The 20,750-nt window shown below is 35.5% G+C and overlaps 1 protein-coding gene across 19 annotated transcripts in view; it reads left to right on the top strand.

Moving 5' to 3' along the window:
• Positions 1–14,146, top strand: part of LOC109824235 — a 31,107-nt gene extending 16,961 nt beyond the window's left edge. For 4 of the 19 annotated variants that reach the window (XR_002242563.1, XR_002242567.1, XR_002242566.1 and 1 more), the window contains 4 exons: positions 1,263–1,421; positions 13,094–13,563; positions 13,678–13,805; positions 13,898–14,146. Coding sequence is in view for 3 of the 19 variants with exons in the window: in XM_020390772.1 (XP_020246361.1) it covers positions 1,263–1,449; positions 2,224–2,520 (484 nt within the window). In the remaining 16 variants the exon portion in view is untranslated. Of the gene's footprint in view, positions 1–1,262; positions 1,450–1,805; positions 2,136–2,223; positions 2,653–10,541; positions 11,284–11,387; positions 11,641–11,749; positions 11,912–12,064; positions 12,403–12,485; positions 12,574–13,093; positions 13,564–13,677; positions 13,806–13,880 lie in introns of those variants that run through there. The other 15 variants (XR_002242562.1, XR_002242565.1, XR_002242564.1 and 12 more) reach the window with 15 other exon arrangements.

Raw genomic sequence — 20,750 nt, 5'->3', positions numbered from 1 at the left:
AAACTTTCATGAACGAGATTCGTAGACTTAACGAAAAGGTTAAGGGGTTGGACGAATCTAATGACATAGTAGATCCATTGGTTTTAAAGAACAATGTGAAGAAGCTTATTGCACAGCACCTGAAAGGAAACCCTACAGTGGAAGAAGAGGACAAGCATGAAATCGATGGAGAGGACAACCATGGAGAGAGAGACGACGTCACCATGAATGAAGGTGTCGAGGAAATGGGCAAGAACGAAGAGAGAGACGAAGTGATCAAGGATGAGGAAGACAAGCAAATGGTTGAGGATGAAGAGGACTCGAATGGAGAGAGACGATGTTACCAAGAATGAAGTTGTCGAGGAAATAGGCAAGAACGAAGAGAGAGAGAGACAAGTGATCAAGGATGAGGAGGACAAATAGATGGTGCAGGAGGAGAAAGGTGTGGTTGAGAATGTTCCACTCAGCAAAGGATTGAAGAGGCCGAGGAAGCCGGTGAGCAAAAAAAATGTGGGTTATAGGAATAGAGCTCCAAGCAAAAGAGCAAACAAGAAAGGTAAACTGGTTAGGACACCATTTACTGAGGATAAGAAACTGAGAGCTAAGGGATTGAAGTTGAAAGGATGTGAGCACAAAGATGAACCCATTGTTATTGGTGACAAGGTAGAGAAAATAACAGTTTTCTATAATGACAGTGTTAGTAAGTGGGATGTGCTAAAAAGCACGTATTTAACAGATGTGGATCGTGCTGCCTTAAAAGAGGTGAATGAGGGTATCCCTGATGTAGGCACATTTATCTTACAAGTGTTAGATAGCGTTGGGTTTTTGTACATAACTACAGAATACCAAGAAATGTGACAGAGAAACTCTCAGCTGAGAAGAACAAATAGCTCGCGCAATACTGCAAGGAGAAATGTAGCCCGTAAGTACTGATTTCAAAATTTAACCCTTTCACGTTTAAATTTAACCCACAAAGGTTAACATGTTAACCACAAGAGTTAACATTTAGCTACAAGAGTTAACATGTTAGCCACAAGAGTTAACATGTCATCCATAAGAGTTAACATGTTATTCACAAGAGTTAACATGTTAGCCACAATAGCTAACATGTTATCCACAAGACTTAACAGGTTAGCCACAAGAGTTAACATGTTTAGTAATTTAATGCTAACTCTCTTTAATATTAACTGTGAACCTCTGTTAGTTGCTTGTTATATTTTCATGTTTAGATGTTAGTTTTTATGTTTTAGATTCTAACCCTTCGTAACTTATTGTTTTTTAAGGTACGTCGATGTCATAACTACTGCTAACAACACAATTACATACCCGGAACTACTGTATATGTTCCGCGGGAGAAGACTCGATGACAAAATAACAGAGGCCATCTTAGACAGATTACGGCTATTGCTGCAGTTGCAGGAGAACGCTGTCTTAAACAAGCAGTATGTGATTGTATCTACATATTTCTGCGTAAGACCAATCCTCATATAATTAGTTAACAGCTAAGCTCTTATATTTAACATGTTAACCACAATAGTTAATATGTTAAAAACAACAATGAGCTACAAGAGTTAACATGTTATCCACAAGACTTAACATGTTATCCACAAGAGTTAACATATAGCCACAAGAGTTAACATGTTATTCACAAGGTTTAACATGTTAGCCACAAGAGTTAACATGTTATTCACAAGAGTTAATGTATTTTTCACAAGAGTTAACATGTTTTCCACAAGAGTAAACATGCTAAATATTATGGTTAAAATGTTAACTATATGAACTTAAACCATATTCACATTTCTTAATGTCTTAATTTCGTGTAACAGCATTCACTCTATGGAGATCAGGCTCATCTGCGGCTATATGAACTATATGAACTTTATATACAACAACATATTACCGCTGGCTGGTCAATACTCATATTCCCAATTGTTCGTATAGCGTCCCAATTGTTCATATGGTTAAAATGTTAACTATATGAACTATATGAATAAATATTTAGCGTTGCATTATAGTTCGGTAACTCACTCTGCTTACCTTAAGCCCGTTAACAAAATTATAAACTTCATGGACCATATGAATGCCGCATTCGATCCTGAAAAGGTGTGTAGGACATTTCAATATAAGAAAATCTCATGCGAGCCTCAAAAGGGAAGGTACATTAACATATGAACCTTATTTTATTAAAGAATTTTAGCCTCCAAAACTAACCTGTAATATGTATTTATGTTTTGTTATTTGTAGCTACGACTGTGGGATATACGTTACCTTTATGTACGGGCTATTCTACAGAAAGGTGACGTACTGCATGTTACGCCCGCCGATGATTCGTCGGAGGTAGTGCGTGCAAGGCTTGCGGCGGAACTGATAAAAGAAGGTTGGGAATTCAAAAATAGAAAGGGCATAATAGCCGTTGAGGACCCAGAATTGAAAGCGTCTGCACGAGCCGCAAATGTACAGGCTAAGGAAGAATGTTATGTAGATAAACAACTGCAAACAATCTTTACAATTTTCAGCTTGTATAGATTATTTTGCCAGTAGTTAATTTCTCGAGGGTTTAATGTGTTAACAGCTAATGAACTAGTGTCCAGAGAAAGTTAACATGTTAGACACGTAAGTTAACAATTATATCATGTCAGCTTTACTTGTTAAATATGGAGAAAGTTTATATCATATCAGGTTCACTTGTTAAATATTACTGTATACGGAGAAAGTTAACATGTTAGAAGCGTAAGTTAACACATTTCGGTGAAATATAACGTGTAACTATGTAGATTAACAAGTTAACATGTTAGCCGCGTAACTTAATAATGTACGAGAGAAAGTTAACGTGTTATCTACGTAGCTTAACAAGTTAACAGAGAATTACAGTTAACAGTTTGATTGTTATTCACAAGAGTCAACATGTTTGTAACAAAAGTTAATATGTTATCAACAAGAGTTAACATGTTATCAACAAGGGTTAACATGTTATCATCAAGAGTTAACATGTTATCGATAATAGTTAACATGTTTGCAACAAGAGTTAACATGTTAGTCACAAGAGTTAACATGTTACCCACAAGAGTTAACATATTTGACACAAGAGTTAACATGTTATCTACAAGAGTTAACATGTTTGACACAAGAGTTAACATGTTATCGACAAGAGTTAACATGTTACCCAACATGTTATCCACAAGAGTTAACATATAATAGGTGTAATTTAATAACCTACCAAGAAAATTTTATATGTTAACTGTAACTTAACAATCTAACTGAGTAACTTTACAAACCAAGTAAGATAATATTTTTATTATAGTTCACATTGCTCCATAGGTATTTCAGTTCATATACATAATTACTACATACCTACAAAAGAATTACAAACACCCAAATATGTTTCAGTTCATATAAACAGTTAACTACAAAAGTATTACATACACCCAAAAATATTTCGGTAAATCCGCAACTCATATCAATCGGCGATCGGTTCATTACAAGTTGCGCATGTGTGACCTTCATAGTGGCATCGAGAGCATTTAAAAGGCCGTTTGTACACTATTCGATTGTTGATACATCGTGTTTTATTTCTCCCCTTTCTTTTGGTAGTATGTGGGGGAAGTAGCTCGATCTCATCCCTTTGCACACTTCGTTTCTCATAATCTAGTATAGGATAGAGAATCGGGTCATAGCTCTTTTTAAATGCTTCTGTGGACATAAACCAATCGCAATATTGGTAAATGTCTCTCTTCATAAACGAGATGACTGCACATGCATGTTTACACGGAATCCGCATGACGTCCCAAGCACGGCAAGTGCATGTCTTCTTCTCCAAATCAACGCGGGTAGTTTTATGTGCTTGCACTTCAAATATGTCACCTGCAGCTTGCTTAACATCCAATGGACGACCTTTCTCTATATTTTCTTTAAGCACCATCTCTGTTTGTGGACAGAGATATCTAACCCATTTATCTCTAAGTAACCGACGATTACTCATTCGGACCATTATCTGTTTACGAATATGCTCAACCATTTGTAGAATTCGTAGCATTCTAGCCTCCCTTATCCAATTATTAAAAGACTCGGCGACATTAGATGTTACGTGTCCATACCTGAAATTATATATAACTTTATAACAGGTCACAAATAAGAGTTAACAAATAATTGAATAGAGTTAACAGGTAATGAATTACAGTTAACAGTTTACAGATAAGAGTTAACATGTCACAAATAAGGATTAACAAATAATTAAATAGAGTTAACAGGTAATGAATTACAGTTAACAGTTTACAGATAAGAGTTAACAGGTCATAAATAAGGGTTAACACAAATAATTGAATAGAGTTAACTTTTTTGAATTACAGTTAACAGTTTACATATAACAGTTAACATTTAACAGTTAACATGTTAGCCACAAGAGTTAATATGTTATTCACAAGAGTTAACATGTTAGTCACGATAGTTAACATGTTATCCACAAGAGTTAACATGTTATCCACAAAAGTTAACATGTTTACCACAAGAGTTAACATGTTAGCCACAAGAGTTAACATGTTTTTCACAAGAGTTAACATGTTTTCCACAAGAGTTAACATGTTATCAACAATAGTTAACATGTTAGCCACAAGAGTTAACAAATAATTGAATAGAGTTAACAATTAATGATGTACAATTAACAGTTTACAGACAAGAGTTAACATGTCAGATATAAGAGTTAACAAATAAATGAACATAGTGAACAGCCTCGTAAATTTTGTTATCAATTAAGAAATAACTGAATATAGTTAACAGTTCTGACATAAAATTTAACAAATCCAAAGATAACATGCTAAATAGCATAAGTTCATACATTAGCATAGATATAGAACAACCAAATAACGTTACCTTATTCCTAGAAAGAATGCATTTGTCCATTGATCAGGAGAGTAGTTCACAGCAATGTTGTATGCCCTTGGATCCATGTCATATATCTCTTTCATGTACTCATTCCATTCTGCTATTGCGTATTTATAACAAGCAGTTTGGAGTAAGTTCCCCAGAACATGAGTGTCCTTCGACTTCATACCCAAGTCCTTAAGATTTAACCTGAAATTTTCAACAAGATGTAGAACACACCTCGAGTGTAGAGCTTCTGGAAAATACTCTTTTACTGATTCTTTAATTTCTTTGTCCGCGTCAGAAATTATAACCAATTAGTGGGGAGGATTGTAAGGGTCAGCCCTCTCATAAAGTATGGACCATAGACCTTGGAGGAACCACTTTCAATTCATCAAATTCTCTTGATCACATATGCAATACGCTAAGGAAAATATACATTGGTTCTCATCGTATGCTATGGCCGAAAGGAGCATACCTTTATATCGATCCTTCAAAAATATACCGTCCAAAAATAGAAGGGGTCTGCATCCACTCAAGAAACCTTTGATGCATGCAGCATAACAAACAAAGAGTCTCGAAAACCTCCCCTCATTCTGGTCAACATGTATATAACTGCCGGGATTTGTCTCTTTTACCATGCGCTCATACCTAGTCGTGTAAGAAGAAACAAACCAACAAGTTAACATATTATCCGTGTAGCTTAACAAGCGACCAAAAAAAGCTAACACATTATTGGGATAACTTAACAAGTTAACAAATAAAGTTAACAAATTATATGCGTAACTTAACAATGTAACAACGAAAAGTTAACATGTTAGTGGTGAAACTTAACATGTTATCAATGTTATCAATGAACTTAACAAGGAACATGTTAACTATTTGTTTTAACAAGCAAACTTTGAAACTTAACAAGTTAATAATAAAGCTCAGCATTTACCATCGTAGTTGATCATACGACTCATATATATCCCCGTAAAGCTTTTCATGTGCTCTCTCTTTCCCCCCACCATATCTTACTGTAATCAATTCTAAGGTCGTATTTTGTGAGGAACTCCTTTTGCACATCAATAGGTCGGATTTCTGGATGGACCTTCGGGAGTGGTGGTAACTACATTGCAATGAATTTACGGGATGCCCTTGAACGACCTGTATTTTGCCTGTACTACCCACAAGTGTGTTCATTAACAAACTTGATCAAAAGTCTCTTTTCATTCTTAACAGGTGAAGCAAACAACATCCATGTGCACTCGTAAGTTTCTTTATATCGGCAATATACACAGATACGTTTTGGTTCGTTCTTTTTAAACTCATAATCAAATATTTTGGCCAGAGCATAGTATGTCAGCGCCAACCTTAATTCTTCAGCACTTTCAAATTCTTGACCCTCTTCAGTTAATGCATTATGTCACCAACTAGGAATCATTACCGTGTTGTTAATAATGTCATCAGAACGCACTACACTGCTACCGCTGGGATTTTCAATTGGAATTCTTTCTGAACCATGATTTACGACAAAAGTACTATCAATAAACTTTGGCTTCAGTGTATTCATAATGCTGCATAAATATAATTGTTTTTTCTTAAAATAACGAACAAGACTTGTACTTAAATTCTGCAGTACCCTTAAACACATATGTCCTAAAGCTTAACAACCTTCGGTAGAAAGTTAACATATATCAGTTAAAAGCTAACATTTAACCTGAAACAATACGCTATGTTATCATTTCTCCACATTTTACTCACGCAATTTACAAGTTTTCAAATAAATTAAGTGTAAATATAACTTACATTTCAGAAGGTTGCTTCGGGGTGTTCTGACTTCTGAAAACATCTATATCTATAGTAGCTCGAATATGGATCTCCAGACACCCGATATTATGGTTGTGCTCCACCATACACTCCATATCATCCTCATTCTCAATCTCAAAACTCAGATCAGGGATCATTTCAGATTTATAAACCATTGATAAGCGCATCATAAGGAACCTTCAACCTCTCAGCCACGTCAAACTTAAACTCAAAAAAAGAGGTTGCACACGTTACCCTTGAGAACACTACTCTCTCACCCAAGGAAACCATGCAAATAAGGGGGCTCTCCACTCTAAATAAAGGGGATTTAAGAGGAGTTATGAAGGGCACTTTAGGACAAGTAGGGGGTTGAAGATCATAAGCCCTAACCGCAAAAATCTACCATTTTCACCATAAATACACTCTATTCAAAGCCGAGTGGGTTAACTGGATATATCATGGAGGGAGCGCGCCAAAATTCCCCCCCAAAACGGCCATCACCTCGCCTTAAATGCAACGGGTAGGGATCGCCAGCGATCAGATCTCGTTTTCGAGGCACGGAGTTGAAGGCGTGGGTATTTTAGGGAGGCTGGGTGCAAATATGGCTGAGAGAAGGGCTTTTAGGGCTCAATTACATTTTTTGAATTTTTAAGGGCTTAGCCATATGGGCCAAAGTACATGGGTCTGGGCCACATTGTTTTTTCAATATTGGGGCCTTGAAGCAATTTTTCCTAGAAATAAATTATTTTATTTATTATATAATTTATTAATATTTTATATATTATATTACATTTACTATACAATATATTATTATATTGTTGTTTTATTTTTGAATATGTTACTATTATATAATATTTTATAATTATTAATTTATTACAGTTTATTTATTAAAAAGTTAATAATATTATAACGATTATATTATTGTGTAGCATATTATTATATAATTATTATATTATTATTTATTTTCAATAACTTTTTAGTAGTTTATTTATATTTTAATATTATTTGTTATTATATAATACATTGTTAACATATTAAATACTAGTATTTAATAACATAATATGTTATTATATTGTTATATAAAATATTTTATTTATTATTTTTTATATTAGTTAATAAATATTACTAATATATTAGATTAACTATATATAGTACAATATAATATAATATACTAAGCATGTAGATAATAACTCTATGTTAATTACATTTAATATATTATGTTAGATGTTATATTAACACCTTCTCAAACTCAAAACCAAAACACCAAACTTAAAACACATTTTAGATGTTATGAAATAAGTGTTGTGTTTTTGGTTTGGGGATAATTTAGCTCAAAAAACACCATGGTTTCCAAACGCACGGTGTTTTGTTATTGGTAAAAACACTATGAAAACAAGTAAAACACCATGGTATCCAAACGGATGCTTACTTGTTGAGATATAATAATTTTAGATTGGTCGCTGTGACAACATCATGCTCAAAACATGAGAACCCTGTATAAATAAAAACACGCCACATTAGAGCTAAATTTACCCTTCAGTTGCTTTTTTTGTTAAGTTACTCGCGTGGCAGCACTACTGCTTCTAAAATTCATAAGTTTGAATAATATGTCAAATTAAGCAAGTAGAGCAGAGCAGAACTATCATTTTATCATTGGGCTCTATTATGTCTAGGTTTAAAATGGAACCTTCGTGTTCTGAGTACTATGGCTTCTGTTGTTTTAATTAGTGTGTTTTGGAGTTTCTGCTCTCTTCTATGCAGTTGTTGGCTCGAGGGGGTTTTAGTTTGTGTTATTTGGCTTAGAATGGTGATCGGTCAAGGGGCTGTTTGGTTCGGCCAAATTTTTAGGAATCCTGTAATTTTGGAATAAAAAGTAGATTTTTTGACAATATAGAATTTCAAAACTGTCATTTGGTTCGACTTTTTTTAAGAATATCTTTCTTAAAAGCTGACATGACAGCTCAATTTATGGAAAGCACAATTCCTCTTTTTTAGCTCGGAAATGGGCTAGAAAGCTGACAATAATGTGACAACTCATCATTTCCTTCACAACTCCCTAAATTATTTGGCAATGAAACAAACATGAGTTTTGGATATGCTTTCCTATTCTTCACTTTATAATTCCATATCAAACACAAGTTATGGATTTATTTGATATCCATTTTTTTTTTGGAAATGGTTTTTTGCCTTGGAATTCATTTCCATAATTTTATGGAAATGAACCAAACAGCCCTTCAAGTGGATTCACGTTCTCGGTGATGCATGGAACCGTGGGCTTTGTTATCTGTATTACGCATGCGAGAGTTGAACTTGGGATCTCAGTGTACTATTTATAGGCAACTTACCAACTTGATCGGATCCTCTTGGATGAATGTGACACATTATCTTATCATGAATAGTTGGGAATTAACTGAGGTGAAAATAGCTACGCGAGAGTGTTTTCCTTATTGAGCCTGCTCAACTACTATCCACCCATTTTGACATGGGCATCCTACTCTTACAGTAGCATTACTCGCGATACATCAATTCGTTAGCGCTAACAATTTGTGGCTCTATTATTTTTCATCTTGAGCCACATATTAGTGAAATTGGATCCCATATGCTGACAACTGAATAGAGATTTGTAATTAGTACTTTAAGGAAATATGATATAGTATTGGGAAAATTGTGTCAAAGACCTAAATATTGGAAGTCCATGGGACCTGGCCCTTTGTATTTTGGGCCATGTGATTCAGCCCCAAATACATGATGTATTTGTGTTAAGGGCCCAAAGTTGCAGAGAGAGAGAGAAACCCAGTTGAAGTTACAATTTAGGTGTTTTTGTTTTTGGGCCCATTTGTTCACTCCACTTTATCTTTAAACCCACCCATTATTATTTATATCTCTAAGCCCAACTATCCTTTTGTATTTATCTTTAAACCCAATCTTCAAATATAATACTTTCAGCACTTGTATTTATACAGCTTCAAGGTAAAAACTCTAAAATACCCCTTTCCCTGTATAAACCAATATCTCTCCTCAAAATCCCATTATCACCTTAGCCCTAAATTAAAAAAACGAAAGCCCCTTGCCTTCGTCGCCCGTCTCCAGCCGTCGTGACCCGTCTCCAGCCATCGTCGTTGTTGACGTTGCCGTCGACCTCGCGATCGATCGTTGCCATCGACCTCTTAGTTGCTCCGTCACCTCGTTTCCGTCCCAAATCTCGCCGTCGACCTCTTAGTTCGATCCCGCTGTCGATCTCGCTGTCCCTTTGCCGTCGACACATCTCGCAGTCGACGCTGTCACCCGTCTCAGTCATCATTGCTGTTGAACTCGCCGTTTGAGGTACTCATTAGCATGAGCATTTGCTAGGTTGCCGTCGATTTTTTTCATTGTCGGTTTTGATATTTGGATATTGACTGCATGGATAATTATTGGCTCTTAAACTCAATAGTTTTAACTTAGTTGAAGCGTTTATATTGTTTTGAATTCATGACTTTATAACTGAGGAATGGTATTGGTTTTCTTACGTTTTTTTAGAAATTCATAATTTATTGCGTATAGTTGTTTTTATGCAATATATTCAATCACAATTCTGGGACATCAACGTGATCTTCAAGACCCCGGATGCTAGATTTTAACATTTGATACAAAAGTCTGTTATTATACATATGTTAACATTTGATACAAAAGTCTGTTAGTGTACATATGTTATCGTACACATGTTAACATTTGATACAAAAGTTGTATTTGTTAACATTTGATATAAAAATATTACCGAAATAAAAGGAAATGAAAAAAATGTTGTTGGATATTCAAGAATTGAGATTGTTTGTTACAATTTTGAAATCATAGGCTTTGAAATTTGTTTTAATGAAGGAATTATGTATAATATTGATAAACAACTAAAGTTGTTTTATGTTTTATGGTTGCAGAAAATTCGATCTCATGGGTTTAGTACGAATTCCATCCAATACTGGGTACTTCCGGGACCTTGTTCAAAATCAAATTTCTGCTAATTTGTCGGAAGATCAACGAACTTCCCTCCGAGATACTCCATTTTCTGGGTATTTAGATGTTCCAGATCTTCCAATGCAACCAGTTATAATGGATTGTTTGTTGGGAGTATTTAATGTTGAAAAAAGCAGTTTCAAAATTGGAGGAAAATGGACCTCCCTTGGTGTTGAAGAATTACGGGCCTTCCGGTGGGAGGATCTATAGTAGACACGCGGTTTTATAGAAGTGATTGCGATATAATCTACAAGCTTGTGCTTTCATATAGTACTGAGGCTGAAATTGAAGAAGATATGAAGCACAGGACTAAAAGAGGTAAGAAGAAAAGTGATGAGGGTAAGAAGAAGATTGTGTGTGCTAGAAGAGATAGGATGTGTGAACTTATCAAGCAGATGGCTGAGCTTAGAGATCCTATTTTTCTACAGATGCTCGTGGCTTTCATTATAGGCTTCATATCATGCCCCTCAAGCTAGTATGAGTTGTCCCTTATTTGCATTTAGATATGCTGAAAAATTGGGCACTCTTAAGGAGTATAATTGGACTGAATTAGTATACAATGTGTTGCGTACTGAGATGGACAAGGCTAAGAAAACCATCACTAAGAGGTTTGAGGGAAATCGATCTAGAGGTGGTTATATGAGGGGTTTTGCCTCGGTTTTAGTGGTAAGTTAACCTTTACTACATTTTAATGTCATTTCCATTGCATACATATATATATGTCATTTAGTAATGTTTATTGTTGAGCTAAAATTTTTATTTTCTCATAGATTTGGTTTTATGAGCTTGTGGGAAAATTAAGCCTTCGCGTAGGAGCAGAATCCTTACCACCCATCCTTAGCTTCTACAAGGGTTCGGGTTCTTTGTGAAGCAGTGCAGTTCAAGAATTAGTTAGAGACCCGGATAATTTTAGAAAGCATGTTATCGAGTCGAGGGCTCATAAATTTGAAAAGAGAAAAGCTGCAACTACATCCACTGCAACTGAATCTGTCCCTACAAGATTGAAGAGAGAGAGAGAGAGAGGTGTATATATATTTTTTATTCCATGTTAGTTAATTGCTATTAATGCTTTTACAAAATGATTTTTATTTGATGTTCTTTCCTGAATTGAACTTGGGTTATTTATGTGTAGGTAATCACCAAAGCTGAGTTGGATCAGCTCATACTTGAAAAAAGTGGAATTAGACATTCTCTTGAAGATAAGGAGGGACAAATTTGGTGAGGAAGAGGATGTTAATAATGATGGAGGAGATGAGGATGACGAGGATGATGGAGATGATAGTGATGGCGCTGATGAGGATGAGGGGAACGAGGAGGGGGATGATGAGGGGAATGGGGAGGATGAGGAGGGAAATAATGAGGGGAACGAGGAGGATGAGGAGGGGGGTGATGAGGGGAATGAGGAGGATGAGGAGGGGAATGGTGGAGATATGGATGAGGATGTCGGAGGGAAAGCGGAGGTTGGTGAAGATGTTGATAGATTGAATATAAGTAAAGATGATGGTGGGGATGGTGGTAATGATCAAGTGGGTCTGGATTCAATGGAAGTGGATGACGACGTCTTTGTTCTAAGCCCGCGCAATGTTAGGTTGATTGAAGGCATGCGTAAAACCCCTTCCATCAAAAGAACAGTTCTCTCGAGATCTCGGCATGCTGGACCATCAATGCGTTCTCCCTTTGTTCCGCTTTTTAATAGAAAAGGATTAACAAATTATCCGGGAAGGAAGGAAGGGATCACAAGAGAGAACTGCTAGATAACTTTTGGAAGGAGAAGAATATGGCCACGTAAGTGTATTATGAATGATCTACTTTTCAAGTTGTACTAAGTTTTTTCATTAATACATGTTATAAATTTGTTTCATATGTAGTGAGACATTAGTGTTGTCATCTAGAGATGCGTTGATAACACATAAGGATTCATTGGAATTGCTTAAAGGAGAGGCAATTAGTTGCGACGTAAGTATCCGTACTTTTCATGCTTCACACAATGCACGTGTAATATATAACACTAACTTAATTTTGAGTGTCACATCTGAATTCTTCACTTTTTATATGTGATCAAAGGTAAAGATACTACAGACACAAAAGCACTATGTTGAAGTTTGAATCTGATAGAGTGCTTGGAATTGAATAAACTAATTTGGATAACATTGTTAGGAAACTAGAACTAAAGCAAAGCAATTGTCCATATTTTTTATTTCTTAAGTTGAAAATAGACACTTTGTCAACTATTAGTAGGTAAAAGGTCAATTAAAACTCTTCAGAAACTTTATATTATTTCAAATGAAAAGGAAAGAGTTGCCTTTCTCTGTCGTAATAACCAAGCTTAACTAGCATTTTACCTTAGAGTCGCTCTTATCTAGGGCTTCTAAAAAATAGTTAAGATGAATAACAGGGGACTCTGGGATTAATTATTCACACAATGCACGTGTAGTATATAACACTAACATTTACAATTATATTATCTACATTTCAGGTTATAGCCTCCTATGTTGTGCTTCTAAATAGGTTGATGGAGACGCGTCCAAACTACGCAAAGGACATACACATATGTAGTCTATGAGTAATTGTAAGTAGAAATCCTCCGAGATTATAAGTATTATTCATAAGTTATCTTAAATACTTAATCTTAACTTTCATTGTTTTTTAGAGATGCATCAATGAAAATAACCCGTCGAGTGTGGATCGAATGTTTAAGCCAATAACGACTACTCGATTCCATGAACTTGATAATATTATTTTCCCACTCCTAACTTTATTTCATTGGCATATGTTGGTATTCTCTGTAAAGGATAGAAGATTTTATCATTATTTTTCTCTACGCGGATATATGTCCGATGCTAGTGATTTTAGAGTGAAGCTTATTTCTACCATTCCCGATGCTTGGAATTTGGACATTACTTCTTGTCAGGATATAGAAAGTGTTGACGTACCTCAATAACGTAGGTTAGTGTATTCGACTTATTCATTTGTTGTTCTTTTGTATGGGCTAACACATAGAAACTATATAATTGCGGGCCAAGAGTGTTACATTGATATTGTAAATATTTGAACTTGCAGTAGCTTGGATTGCGGGGTGTTCTTGATGCCGTATATGTTTAGCCACGTTTCCGATCAATCAATTTCAATTGACCAAAAAGATTGTGCAAGACATAGAGTTCGTATCGTTGTTCTATTTCTATCTGAAGGTATATTTTCCATAAGTGTAATGTTCATTGAACCGCTTATATTCAGTCTATTGCTCTATTATTCTTTTGATCCAGTTATATTTTGATTTTAGGAGATGGACGTGATCCTCAAGGCTAATTCCCCGTATGCTAGCTGTCAAATGTGATAGCAATAGTTAACCAAGTGTAAACATATGTTTGGAAATTGATTTGTAAAGTATTTGTATTAATGTATATTTGTCAGTATGAACATATGTTTGTCATTATGAAACCAATGGGACTGCTGTTGGAATATAGTTTGTCATGCAAGTTGTATATAGTTTGTTTGTCATTATGAAATATATGTTTGTATGAACGTTGTATATAGTTTGTCAATTGCATTCTTTGGTTATATTACTATTGTTATATGGCTTCTATGGTAGATTTGATGATAGATAGATAGATAGATAGATAGATAGGTAGATAGATAGATTTGTATGAACATTATCATGTAAGTATAGCACGTTATCCTGTAAGTATAGCACGTTATTCAGGAAGTATAACATGTTAACCTGTAAGTATAACACGTTATCATGTAAGTATAGCACGTTAATCTGTAAGTATAGCACGCTATTCAGTAAGTATAGCACATTATTCAGGCAGTATAGCACGTTATCCTGTAAATATAGCACGTTATCTTCTAAGTATAGCACGTTATCCTGTAATTATAACACGATAACAGTAAGTATAGCACATTATACATTAAGTATAGCACGTTAACCTGTAAGTATAGCATGTAACATGTAAGTATAACACGTTAAGCTGTAAGTATAGCATGTTATACTGTAAGTATAGCACGTTATTCAATAAGTATAGCACGTTAACCTGTAAGTATAGCACGTTAACCATGAAAATCAAAAGATGACAAATACAATAAGAGTGATGTGATCATGGAAAACATTTCTTCACAGAATTCTGAAGTCCTTTGTCCCTTTGGAGATTAACACAAGTTCATCATCTGGAGTATATAGATCTTCATCATTGAAGAGAATGTCTCGAATGCATTCCAGAAACCATTCCCAATTACTCTCATTCTTCGTCCCGCATATGCAAATTGCTACGGGAAAACATACCTCCATCTCCATTTAGAACAGTTGCGGCAAGTAAAGGTTCCTTTATACCTATAAAAGAAAAGAACAATCATGAATCAAAGTATAATATTTTACTATGAAGTTGTATATTAATGCAAGTTTTGATTAGATTGAATTCTACCATACCTATCAAAAAGATGTGTACCATCCAAGAACAATATTGTCCTACATCCCTCCATAAACCCCTTCCAACAAGCATAATAAGACACAAATACTCGTGTAAATCTTCCGTCTAACCCCTTCCAACAAGCATAATAAGACACAAATACTCGTGTAAATCTTCCGTCTTCATGCTCTAAGTGAACAATTGATCCAAGACACAAATACTCGTGTAAATCTTCCGTCTTCATGCTCTAAGTGAACAATTGATCCTGGATTAGTTTATATAATGTGACGCCCGTGGTTTCAACAAGGCTGCAGTTCAAGGTAAAACCAAGAGTGTCAAACCTGTCTTGCACTACACCATGCAATAACACATTTCACCATCACAATTACTATCTAGTGGAATCAACAACATGTGTAGGTACAAAACAAGCAAAAGGGAATATACAAAAGAAATACTAAACAACAGATATTCTGAAGAAAAATCATCACCACGGATATAAATGGATAAATCTCTGAGAAGAAAACATCTAAACTGATATAACTATCTCACAATAGGAATTCAAATGAAATGACATTAAGGTACACCGCCTTTACAAAACTAAAATTATAACTCAAATGTTCATAAACACATACACTGTGGAGTTCTGACATAACTACTAGTAATGTAGATAAATAACTACTAGAGCAGCTCCATCAACCTACGACTCTCCATGCACCTGGCTCGTTATCTGAAAGGGGGGAAACAACGAGCGTCAATACGCTATAGCGAGTAACATCTCAACCAACCCCAGGGAGAAGGGCTAGAAGGATAAGAAAATAGCTACTAATACATATTGATAAACAATCATCTAGTCTGATATAAATGGAGGTTTAATATTTAGAAATTTATAACACGAGCATGGCACGTCGAGCGAAATAATCCAAACAAGAAAACCCTCATGTATATACCATGTCTTAAATTGTAAATCTCTAAATACTAAATCCAAAAGTTACCATGTGGAGCAATAATGAAAGACAGCTCCTCTAAATACCAAATCCAAACTACAATGTGAAAATATAACTTCATCTCCAACCATACTTTCAAAGATCTGTCATATGTCAATACGTAAATCTGCAATAGCTTAAAGTCCAACACGAGGACTGTAGCAGATTATAGTCTAACAAGAGGACTTCAATAGCTTATAGTCTAACACGAGGACTTCAATAGTTTATAGTCTAACACGAGGACTTCAGTAGTTTATAGTCCAACACAAGAACTTCAATAGATTATAGTCCAACACGAGGACTTCAGTAGCTTATAGTCCAACACGAGGACTGCAACATGCAAATAATGTTAAAAACCACCATATATATTGTTCACTCTAATATCCCGGTGAATAAATCTAAGACTCATGCCCGTAATCAACTCATGTACACAAATCTCAGTGTATATCAATCCCATGCAACTTAGGTATCTCGCCAGCCACACAAACACATGTAACAACATGCACATGCACAAAAGTGCCCAGCGGTCGATCGCCGCCCACCACGATCGACCGTGCAGAGAGCAGAACACTTCTGCTCACCTGCACGCTCGGAGGTCGACCGCCACGATCGACCGCGTAGGAAATAGAAACTTCTTGTTTCTGTTACGCGCCTAGCGGTCGACCACCACGGTCGACCGCGCAGGTATAGAAAACCTTCTGCATGTTTTTCTGCTCTGAGGGTTTTGATTCAAAAACTTTTATATAAAAATATTGAACACTAAAAATCCTACATAGATAATATTCCTCAGCATTTAACATTTCTAAAGCATATGAAAAAAATCTAATCACTATAGATAAAACGAAAACATTCTTGGATTTGTGTAAACATGTCGAAACATATAAAAACAAAGATTTTTTTATTTAAAACTCTTGTTAGGAATAAATTTCAGATCTAGATCTTCATTTAGAAAATTCGTTGGTGGATTTTTATAAACCAAAACTTGATCTTTACATCATATTCTATAGAGATTCAACTTTATACACAAAATAGCATTTTAGGCTCAAATAAACCATGTAAAAACTCAAATAAAATCATTCAAAAAGTGGGTGCAGAGTTGGGCGAGATGAAACTCGCCTGAGGGGTATTGATGAACTCCCAAAAACGTGTGATAATGATCCATTGATGCCAAACGCCGCAAATCTTGCCTTCTCCTCGTTTTTCGCCTCATGAAACTCTCCTGAGAACACAAGTTTAGGGTTAGGGTTTGAGAGAGGAGGAGAGGGGATGCTAGGGTTTGGAACACAAGAGAAAAGAGGTATTTTTCATGTATAAATATGTGTATATATCACAGCAAATCCAAAAAACTATAGCCCAAAACCCAAAACCCGAAATTGGAAAACTCAATCTGACTAGAAACATATTCTTCAGTATTTTAGCTGTAAATTTTGAATCCGACCTCAGAATGAGATGATTAAAGATTTGTTAGAAAGCTGCTGAAGAGACCTACAACTTTGGTCTTTTATACTTTTTTAGATTCTAACTACATTAGTGCGTAAAATCTAAAAACTCATAACTGGTCATTATTCTCAGATTTTTCTTTTGGTCTTTGTACATGTTTTGCACATTTGCACTTATATATATATTCACAACTATATATTTAATTGATCTTAAATCAATTATTATCATATTCAAACATCAAAATATATTATTCTTCACCATATAATATATTTATTATTATTTATCATAAAATATTTAAATTTTTGGGGTTTTACATTCTTCCCCCTTTAAAAGAATTTCGTCCTCGAAATTTCGTAACGTATCTTAAGAGTTAATAATATGAGAAAAACACTAAGAGGGGATAATCCAGATAAGGAAACCCTCTCGTACACATCTCATACTATTAATCCCTAGATATGAATCACTAGCAATATCTATGCTAAATAATCTAAAATGTGGATACTCCCACTTAACCCCTAACTACACAGAACTAGTACGTTGGGCGAAAAATCTAAACAAGGAACCCCCCATATATATACCATGTGTTCCGAATGATTAGGAGCTAAGTGATAATACCTCCATTCTAGTCTTAAATATAAATATGACTATCCAAATCATCATAAACCATGAGAAAATTATAATCAAATCAATTTACATGTTCAAAAAGGTGTGGGTAATAAACCATGAGAAAATTATAATCAAATCAATTTACATGTTCAAAAAGGTGTGGGTAGTTGCATATCCTCTTCGTACTCCCAAGAAGCCTCCTTAGCTCAATTTACATGTTCAAAAAGGTGTGGGTAGTTGCATATCCTCTTCGTACTCCCAAGAAGCCTCCTTAGCTATTTTTCGAAATACTTGAACTTTGACTAATGAAATCACATTATTTCTAAGTCTCTTATTTTCTCATAACAAGAATACGAACATGAATCTCAATCGTAGTCAAATCATCATGGAGCTAATTCTCCGGCACGTCTAATACTCGTTATTATTCCTCGACAAGTAAATACTTCTTAAGCATCGAAACATGAAAAACATCGTGTATACTTGACATCGATGTTGGAAGATCTATTCTATATGAAACTGTTCCAACACGCTGGAAAATCCTGAATTGTCCAACATATCTCGGGGTAAGTTTTCCCCGTCTACTAAATCGCTGAATTCCCTAACATGGAAATATATAACACATGCCCGCAACATGTCCTTCAACATTTGGTTTACTCTCTCCGCCTGCCCATCTGCCTGCGGGTGAAATACACTGCTATAAGATAATTTGCTGCCGAAAGAAATTTTAAAAACTTCTCGAAGGATGTGAAGTAAAAACCGAGCCTCGATCTGATACAATCGTTTCTAGAACTCCTCGCAATCTTATGGTCTCTTTAAATAAATGTTTTTCGCACAAGCCTCCTCCATGTAAGTCGTTCCCACTTGTATAAAATATACTGACTTCGTCAACCGATCAACTATCACCCAAACTGAATTGTTTTCCATTCTTCTAGTTTGGCAATCATTCTACGGAGTTCATAGAAATAAATGTCCACTTCCACTCCGAAATGAGTAAATGAAGTAGGGTCCATGTTGGCCTCTAATGTTCTGTCTTTACTTGCTGGCAGGTAGAGTTCTTAGTTACATACTCTGTAATCTCCCTAAGTATGTCGTTCTACCAAAATGTCCCTTCAAGTCCTTGTACATTTTTGTTGAGTCTGGATGCATTGTATATCTGGTGCAATGGGCCTCATTAAATAATTCCCTTTTTGTTATGCATAAGCTGACATCACTAATTAGACTATCATCCGAAGTCCTACATCGGCCCAAACGGTCCAAATCGGCCTTGGGTTTTTCGGAAATCTATTCCTTCAGAGATTGAATTCAAGTGTCCTCCGACTGAGCTCTAGCCACTCTATTACTGCAAGACGGCTACAATAGCAAAACTCCTAAAAAAATAATATGCATTGGTCCCACCAACCTTTGGCCTAAATTCAAACTGGTTAAGAGTATGAAGATCTTGACAAAACATGTGCCTCAAAGTCGCACTCCGGTATTGACGCTTCCTGCTCGAAACATCCGCTACGACATTCGTCCTTCTCGGATGGTACTGAATCGCAAACTTATGATCCTTGATAAACTCAATCCATCGTGGTCTGTGAATAACTTGAACTATACTCCATACGAGTAGTGAATCCACGCCTTTAACGTGAATACTACCACTGCTAACTCTAAATCATGTGTGGGGTAGTACTACTCATGCACTCTCAACTGATGATATGATCAAGGAATCTGACCTCAGAAATCCAAAATTCGTATTTGCTGAACTTAGCATATAACTGATGCTCCCGCAAGGCTTGCAAGGTTAAACGTAGATATTGTTCGTGCTCTCCTCCGATCTCGAATAGATAAGAATATCGTTGATAAATATAATCATGAATTAGTCCAAGTATGGACGAAAAACACGGTTCATCAAATCCATGAATACCGCGGTGCATTGGTCAGCCCAAATAGCATGACAAGAACTCAAAAGACCCATATCGAGTCAGAAAGGTGATTTTTGGGAATATCCATCTCCTGAACTCGCAAAATAACCAAAACGAAGATCAATCTTCGAGAAATGTTGTGCTCCTCGCAGTTGATCGAACAAGTCATAAATCCTATCTAATCTGGATAATGAACTTGTTCAACTCACGAAAATCTATACAAAATCATAAGATACCATCCTTCACGAAGAGGATTGGTGCTCCCCACGGAGAAAGACTCCGACAAATAAAACTCTAAAATAATAGCTCATTTGTCTAAATCTGTAGCTCCCTCATCTCAACAGATACCGTACGATAGGGTGCTCGGGATTGGGAAAATTTGTAAAATAGTCCGTTTTTGCTAATTATTTAGCAAAACAGACCGTTTTGCTAAATAATTAGCAAAATAGATATTTTTTTTTGCCAACAGGCCAAAAAGAGGTCTATTTTGCAAAACAGCTCAGAAAACATACGGGACTAGTAGTCTCGTATGTTTTAATCACGGATTAGTGAACTCAAAAAATTTCACAAAACATTAAGATGAACTCAAAAAATATACGGGACTACTAGTCCCGTATGTTTTCTGGGTCACTAATCCGTGATTAAGTTGGCTTTAAACATACGGGACTAGTAGTCCCGTATGTTTTCTGAGTCTTGTTTTTCAAAATCGACCTATTTTTTTCAAAAGATGTCTATTTTGCTAATTATTTAGCAAAACGGTCTATTTTGCTAAATAATTAGCAAAAACAGACTATTTT

This window comes from Asparagus officinalis, chromosome 9 (genome assembly GCF_001876935.1).
Source record: "Asparagus officinalis chromosome 9, Aspof.V1, whole genome shotgun sequence".
In the NCBI taxonomy this organism is placed as follows: domain Eukaryota; kingdom Viridiplantae; phylum Streptophyta; class Magnoliopsida; order Asparagales; family Asparagaceae; genus Asparagus; species Asparagus officinalis.
The sequence above is the reverse complement of the archived record's forward strand: the minus strand, read 5'-3'. Positions and strand labels throughout refer to the sequence as shown.